This window comes from Myotis lucifugus, unplaced genomic scaffold, assembly GCF_000147115.1.
Source record: "Myotis lucifugus unplaced genomic scaffold, Myoluc2.0 scaffold_572, whole genome shotgun sequence".
In the NCBI taxonomy this organism is placed as follows: Eukaryota; Metazoa; Chordata; class Mammalia; order Chiroptera; family Vespertilionidae; genus Myotis; species Myotis lucifugus.
This window is the reverse complement of record NW_005871620.1, coordinates 378,431-386,921: the sequence shown is the minus strand read 5'-3', so window position 1 is coordinate 386,921 and position 8,491 is coordinate 378,431. Positions and strand designations below refer to the sequence as shown.

Sequence of the window (8,491 nt, the reverse complement as noted above, 5' to 3'; positions counted from 1 at the left end):
AGGCTTTGGCAGTCTCCTCTCAGGCTTCCTGGAGCCTCGGGTCCACATATTATGGCCATATGTTGCTCAAGGCATTTAATGCAAGAAACTGCTCTTTCTGACCGCTATACACCATTAAAACAAATGACTGGCTACCTACTGGGCTTTCCTGAAAACAGAGGCTCTCACAGACCCCGAGCCTGTGATCCTCAATACCCAGACGCCGTTATCTTTGGGCAATGGAAAAGAAATAGCAACCCACAAGCTTGGCAGGTCACCAAGTCCTCCTCAAGACAGGATGGGTCCAAACAGGGCCCTCTGCATATTCCATGTGCAAGAGGAGATGGCTTCCTGTCCTCAGGCCCTTGCCAGATGTGATGGTATTGCAGGAGTCACTCCTTCCTCAGACCCCATTGGCTACCTGTGGCCCTTCTTCCATGGCCCTTTCCTTTATTTAAAAAGGGCTATGTCTTGCCTCCCTGTAAATACTTGTTATATCTGAGGCTATTTAATAGTGTCTATTCTTATATTTATAAAATGTTGATCTAGCCCCCATTCCTAAGTACAACTATAAGGCAAGATGCCTGGAGGTAGATGGTTCCAATCTAGGCTAACCAAGCAGCTCAACAATGTCTTTACGTACCCAAACCATTTTGTCTTTTTTGTCCTTAGGCTTGTTCCCTCATGGTTGTAAGATGGCTACAATATCACCTTTCCCCAAAACTGTGTCCAAAGACGGGGAAAAGAGGAGTTTCTTCTCGTAAAACTTTTCATTGGGGAGTAAAACCTTTCCCAGAAACCTCTAAATAGACTTCCGTGGATGTTATTAACCAGCATTGGGTCTAGTCATCACCCCCCAAAGATGCCCACATCCTCATCCCCAGAACCTGTGAATATGTGACTGTATGTGGCAAAAGAGGCGTGGCAGATTGAGTGATTAAGGATACGGAGATGGGAAAAATTATCCCAGGTTATCCGGTGGACTCAATGTAATCACACCGGTACTTAGAAAAGCAGAAGGGCTCACGTTCTTTACATGTTGGAGCTGAAACCACAAGTCCACCTTTTTTTAAATGTTTGCACAAATATAGTTTAAGTGCCATCTCAAGTATGTGGCAAGTCAATAACTCCCTCTAAGTAAAGTTCACGTGAGTTTCTGGGAGTTGTGGAAACGCATGAAAGCCACCCAAATGAGAATAGGCAGAGGCTCTTTACTCAGCGCTTACTAGAGCAAGGAGTCAGTTGCCCTCACAGGCATCTGGCAGATACTCAAAGGCAGGCAGGGAAGTAGGGACGTTTTAGAGTGAGAAAGGAAGGATCCACGTATGCAGTGGTGGCACTGGGAGACTGAAGGTGAATTACCTAGAAGCAGTTTCCTGTGATTGGATGGGGAGCATATTTGGCTTCCTCTGATTGGTCCAGAGGTACAGATGGGGCAAACATAGAGAAGTTGGTAGTCAATAACTGCAGAGGTTGTGGGTCAGAGTTCTATTATCATCTATGGTCTGGCCATTGTCCAATTGTATCTTCAGTCTCTCAGAATTTGCCACTCATCCCTGCTTCCTGTTGCCACAGAATGGTATTTTCCCTTCAGCTCACAGGGCTCCCCAGACGCTGGGGAAGGCACTAGCTGTGAAGTAACACAGAGTCTGGGTACGGAGTTTTAGTTCTCAGCCAGAGTCAGTCAGGAGGGAGGACATCTGGAACTAGTAGTTTGGAGAGTTGTAGCCAGATACTAAAGGGACCTGGAAAAATTGAAAATTGGGTAAGGATTAACAAATTTGGCAAAGTTGAAAAGGCTGCCACATGAACAGCATGCATAGTACTTCACAATTCTGTGTATATACATTTATATATTTACATCACTTACTGGGCACCCACAGGGCGTGAAGAACTCTGAATTATCCCCAGTGCTTGAAAATTTGAAGGAATTTCCAATTAATAAACCCAGGGAGCCAGGTTTTGTCTGCTGCTAATGACTTACTCATTCTAAGTGTGGGGATCACTGTCAACTTCAAGGAAAGACCAAACATAAGGAAGGTAGAAGCGTCAGACAATTGCTAATGGAGACCGTCAGCATTAATAGCACAATGGTAAACATTATAGAAAACATCTTTCAGCATTCCAGGTTAGCCAGGGCAATCAGACACTGCAACAATCTGTGGTGAAAAACCACTGTTAAAGTTCTTAATGCAGTGTTCTTTCCCTAAACCTCACAAGCCGACAGGACATCCTCAGGTATGTATGGATTTGGTAGTTTTCATAATCATAAGCTTGGAGTAGACAAACATTTCCTGAGCAAAATATGCCTACTATGAAGAACACTGGTAAATTGTACTATATTAAAAGTAAGCGTTTCTTTTCATCAAATACATTCTCACAACACAATACATTCAACAAAGAACTTGTATCCAGAATAAATATATTTTTCAAAACCACCAAGTTAATAGAATAAAGACAGTCTACCCAATAGAAAATTGGGGAAGAAGTTGAACAGGTATTTCACAAGAGGACACTTAAAGACCAATAAGCATATATGCAAAGTACTCAATCTTGTTAATAATCAGTGTAATAAAACTAAAGCCACACTGAAATACTGCTACATGCCTGCTAGGAAAAAAAGGAAAAGACACCGTTAAGTGTAGGCAGAAATACAGGACAATTGGAACTTGGGAGAACTGGCTGGAAGCATCCAGCAAAGCTGAAAATATTGTATGTCCTGTGACCCTGCAATTTCACCCCTAGGCAGACATGTGTACCAAAATTCATGTACAAGAATATTTGAAGCAATACTACTAATAATTGTTCGCAAACTGGGAATGAACCAAACATCCATCAGATAAATATGTGGTTTATTCATGCAGTGGAATACTATACAGCCATGAGAATGAACCATGAACAAATACATGCAATAAAAATCTCACGTTAATGAGCCAAATACAAAATACATACTATTTGATTCTATTTGTGTAATTTCCCAAACCAGACAAAACTAATCTGTGCTCTTAGAAATTAAGATAGTGGTTCCCGTGGGGAGGTAGTAACTGGAGAGGAGCAGGAGGGGCTTCCAGGGGACTGGTAATATTGTTGATCTGGCTACAGTGTTCATGTGTTTCATTTGTGAAAAATCACTGTTACACTTCAATAAGAAGCTAAAACGAAGCTCAATGAAGAAATGATTCCTTCTCTTGGCCTCTCCCCTTGGCTACACTCTCAACTCCTGCCAGTTCCCAATGGTGAGGGGGAAAGAGAAGCACCCCTCACTGACTAGCATACGGACTAACCTAGACCTGCAGTGGGACCGACTGCTGAAGGAGTAGGTCTACCAAATGTGAAATGAAGACTGCCTTCCTGCCTGATGATCATTCACTTTCTCCCCTCGTCCCCTAGTGCCTAAATGTCCCCCTGCTCTCTGCCCCAAAGCCTTACTTGGTAGTAAATGTTCCTCTCAGAGAACACTTAAATAAGTTTTGAACAAAAGGATGGAGTGTCCCAATAGTTAACACTTCAAGTTGCAGGATGGATGGGCAAGGAGTCATCTGAGCCTTTTTAACACCCCTGGAGGAATATAACATGCAATTGAAATGCAGGCCTGACTGGGTTTTGTGGGATGTTCCAATCTTGGCTCTGCCTTGGGCAAGTTTGTATCCCCTCTGTGCCTGTTTCCTCATCAAAATAAACTTAGCCCTATCCTTACCGCATACAGTTTTTATAAGGGTTAAATGAGCTCCATATAAAAGTTAGAAAAGTGACTGACATAAGATAGGTGCTTAATGTTAGTTGACTTTGTCCAAGGTTTGCTGTCCCCAAGGAAGCAGGGCCCGGGAGTTCAGGGAGCAGAGGGCTTTGGGACTGACCCTAAGTCTCTCCAGGCAAATCTGGGCGTCCCACACTTGCTCGGAACTGCAGTGAGGAGCAGGCACACATGCTTCAGAGCTAAATGGGAGCAGAGGAGGAACCGAGGACACAAGGTGGAGGAGGTGGCCTGGCCTTCTACAGCTACATATATATCTGTAAATAAGCCTACCATTAAATAAGTGTAGCACCCACTGCATCTGTTATCTTCAAGGAATCAGGAATGTTGCTGTCAGAGGATGGAAAATGAAGAAACTTCTTATGAGGTGTGTAGTATTTTATATAATAGCAATTAGGGAGGTGATGACATCATATACCTATGCTTCCTAGCTGACCAAAGGGCCAGTAAATGCCACAAGCATTTTCGTACTTTATTTATACAGCCCTGGTCCCTGGATCCGGCTTCTATTTAAAAAATCCAGAGAGGGTGGCAGTGACTGGTTCATGATACATCAAAGCCTGAGGTAGACAACAGAAAGTCATTTTATCAACAGTGAAAAATAATGTCCTACTGAATATCCACGAGAATATTCACACTGGCATTTTCTCACACCTACGCAAGCCCAATCTTCATTAGAATACTTGAAGACATATCAAAATAACATAATGGCAATACGCTTATGAAGGCTGAAGAATAAATTCCCAAAAGAGCTAATGGGATTGGAGATCTGAACAGCTGATTGATAGCTGACGCTTTTTCTGCCTCTCCAATGATCAACATTGTACCTCGCCTCAAAGCCTGTCTCCCAGTGTAAACCTCTTTTCTGATGCCCTATCTATGCTACTAACACAAATGTAGACCGCAATCCTATTTCCTCAATTTCCAATTAGGGAGGGGATAAGCCAGGAAACCGTACTGATAATTATAAGGATTCGTTAACAGAGGTCGAAGTCTCTAAATCAATGCCTTCTCTCCCTTCAGGCAAATTTCTGTGGGAGTTACACCAGAACCAGAGGCTTGGTAGACACAGAAAGAGCATTCACTACCTCCAGGCTTCGTGCTGTCTGTAGGTTAGGACACCGCCCCTTTGAATGCAGCTGGAATTGCCATTTCTCTCCCTCAACACTATGGCTAGTATTGCCTTTCCTTAAGCATATTCTACTCTAGGCCCAAAGAATTCAATCTGAGTATTCTTGGTTATACCATACTCCCTGTTCCTAGAGCAGTCCTTCCAATCTCAGGTTGTGTTCTTTCCACAAATGGCTGCTTTACCCGAATTTCTACTTTCACCTTCAGAGGACAAACTGAATGGCAGGTCTGGGAGTGCCCTGCGGTCATTCCCATGAACCACTTACATCACTGATCTGACAATGAAAAGCCACATCTTTAATGGAAAATCACCAAATATTTAGACTGCAGGTGTATGTGGTGGGGAGGGCAGGTCCTACCAGCTTTTGCCTTGGTGATGGTGGGCAGGGGCCACCTTTTCCTAATACAGGTGCAGAGAAGGTGATGAGGCCAACTAAGCTCAAGGGAAAGGGCAACTTCCACAACTCCGCATCCTCATGACGGCGCCTCTCCTGCACACGCAACAGCTCACTCAGACCTGAGCCCTGCTCCATCCATTCCGGATCTCTTCCGCTTCTTTCTACCCACAGCCCTGGACCTTGCTTTTCTCTCTGCTTTCTATTACAACAATTACTCCATCCTTTAGGCGATTCTTCCTTTCTCCCAAATTATCCATGGAGTGGAAAGAGCAGGAGGAGGCTAAGAACGGTTTATTATTTGCTTAGACCCAACTAAGACCATTAAATGAACAATGATAGGAAATAATAAAGCTTTCGTTTCTACTGAACTTTCACAATACTCTCTGGTACTTCCTCCAGAACTAAAATAAACCTGGATATGCAATACTAAGAGCTCACCACCTCCCTCTCCTCAGCACCATTACAAAAACCTGAGCTAGCTAGCTAACAGCAGCCACTATAATTGGAAGTAGTATTATTTATTTCCCCAAATGACTCATGGCAATCACCACCAAGGGAAAAAGACTTACTTTTTGTAAACTGTTAACAGTTTGGTGATTGACAGATTACTGAAGAAACAGAAATTAGGTAATTCATGTTTCTTGCTAAAAGATTTGCTATTCCAACACCATAAACAATAACATATATAAACAAATTGAGAAATACACTTTTTAAACAAGTACTCAGGATTATTAGATAAATAATGTCTTTTAAATGTGCTTTAAAGAAATTATTTTTGAAAGAATATGCAGTAATTGCTCTGCTTTGTTCAAGTTTTTACTACATCTAAAAATTGGCAAGTTTTCTAAATTGTGATGTGACACTATTTAGGACAACAGTTCACCTAGCTGTCAATTTTGGATGAGCAGTCAAGCAAGAAGCCATGATGATTGGAATGGTTTTGAAATAGCAAATGCAAATTCTGAATGGTGATGAGATGCTGGATGCTACCATGCAAAATACATTGTAACTGAAGAGTAGATACTGCTGCTTCTTTCTGGGCTGAAAGGAGTAACGGATCTATAGCATGTAACGCCGTAACCTAGATCTAACATGGGAGAATGAATCTGAAGTTGTCCGCTTTTTTTTACAGTCACATCCTACAACTGCAGTTCCATATTTAAATCTGAGGATAATGTGCAATAGGTTTACATGGGAGAGTTTTTATTATATCTTGAGAAAAAAACGATGGCATTTTTGTTCAATGAAGGTAAATCTAATTATATTCTTGATACCTAGAAACATTAATTGGCAGGAATTTCTTCAGAGAAAGTCCTCCAGATCTAAAGCAGTTCTGTGCTGGCATCCAAAATGTTCTATCCAGTTCCAGAAATATGTCATATTAGCAAATAAAATAGTTACTATTTGTAACGAAATGTAGTAACTGGCTAAAATTCTAGGTTAATAACTATTATGACGATTTAAAATTTAGTTTATTACTTTAGCGATACCTACTGAACACTTCTTACATTCAATTGTACAGATATGCAATCCATTTAATCTTGAAAAACACTATATAAAACTATAGAAATGAGAGAACCCACTTGCAAACTATTACACTCCCTCATCAATTCTACAACTGCAATAAATTTAATACTGTAAATGGACAAAACAAATCAGAGCACTGTGGAAAGAGTTCAGCAGCTTTAACAAGTCATATTGTAATTTTTATGAGCTAAGAGAGTAGAGGCAAATGGAATTCTTAGAACATTAAAAATAGATTTTAAAGACAAAGGTCCCAACTTATTCTTATATACACACACAAAAGTTCATCTGTCACAGACAGCAAATATTGAATGTATACACTGGAGTTTCCGGCACCATCCTGTACATTTAGAATAATTAAACAGAAAGTTGACAAATTCATCTAAGGTGGATCATTCAAATCTGTATAAGATGAAATACAGCTGGTTCTGGTGCTCACTGCTGCTTCTCAAATGCAAAAACCAAGTAAATACCTAAAAAGAAAATAAGTAAAGTTACAGTTTGGTTCATCAAATCCTCAGGGAAAACAAAACAATCTCAATCCTATTTATAATTTGGTGAAAATTCTTAGGCCTTCAAGCAGCTTTTAATGAATCATTTAAAAAGCAGATAAGGGATTATATGTGATGTTATTTGAAAACAAATGTCAGTATACTCAGTGACGACATCACAACCCCTGAGAAGACCAATTCAAAAGCTTTAAAAATCTCTAAACACAGTTTAAGAAAACTGAAGAATATAAAAGCAAAGAAAATTAAAACTAAAAAAATCTTAGGACTAATTTTTTTTTTATCCAGAGCAATATATATATATGTATGTATATATATATATATGTATATGTATATATATATATATGTATATGTATAATAAGAATTTTATTCAGAAAAAAACTAAGAAGAAGAATTATAAGGAATATATAACATGCATGTAAAAATTCCAATAACTAAATTGCTATGATGCATGGCCTGGTAAGGAAAGTGAGCTAAAGGTTACATGATAATCGATGCTTAAAGATATTAGTCTGGCCCCAATAATGATAGTCCTCCATGAATCCAGCCCCAAGGGCACTCTCTCTTAAATAAAATTTCTTACTTTACTGTGTATTCACTCAAAGACATCTAAATGCATCTAAGGTTCTTCATTCTGAACCCCACCTAAGGTTCACACCTACAATATCTTCTTAATACGATACCAATAGGTTTTATGTTAAGAAAGTACCTGAAAAGATGACAAATCATCAAAACATCACAAGGATGTTCAGGGTGTGTGTTAGGACTTCATTCAACTAGTGATGACAGGCCACATAACTTAGGAGTCTTCACTCCTTTAGTTAACTTTTGAACAAGGAACATATGAAGGATGGCAGACCATGTAACACTCTCCTGATCCTTCAGCTTTTTGCCCTTCCAACCCAGCCTGTATGGATACCAGTCTTTCCAAAACACTACTTTGACTTTATCCATGCTATTCTCTGCTCCATATCTGCTAGTTCCCAATGTGATTTGATTTGATTTTGCGCAATGACAGGTGGAAAGAAAACAGGCAGGATAATCATCAACACTGTAGATTCTTCTAGAGCAGCGGTTCTCAACCTGTGGGTCGCGACCCCTTTGGCGGTTGAACGACCCTTTCACAGGGGTCGCCTAAGACCATCCTGCATATCAGATATTTACATTACGATTCATAACAGTAGCAACATTACAGT

At 40.3% G+C, this 8,491-nt stretch overlaps 1 protein-coding gene across 4 annotated transcripts in view; it reads right to left on the bottom strand.

Moving 5' to 3' along the window:
- Nucleotides 1-2,814: 2,814 nt before the first annotated feature.
- The window catches only part of RNMT (RNA guanine-7 methyltransferase), a 29,527-nt gene continuing 23,850 nt past the window's right edge, over nt 2,815-8,491 (bottom strand). For 3 of the 4 annotated variants that reach the window (XM_023745700.1, XM_023745703.1, XM_023745701.1), the window contains one exon: nt 2,815-7,259. In XM_023745700.1, the coding sequence (XP_023601468.1) occupies nt 7,179-7,259 (81 nt within the window). In that variant the 3' untranslated portion in view covers nt 2,815-7,178. The remainder of the gene's footprint in view (nt 7,260-8,491) is intronic. The other variant, XM_023745702.1, reaches the window with a different exon arrangement.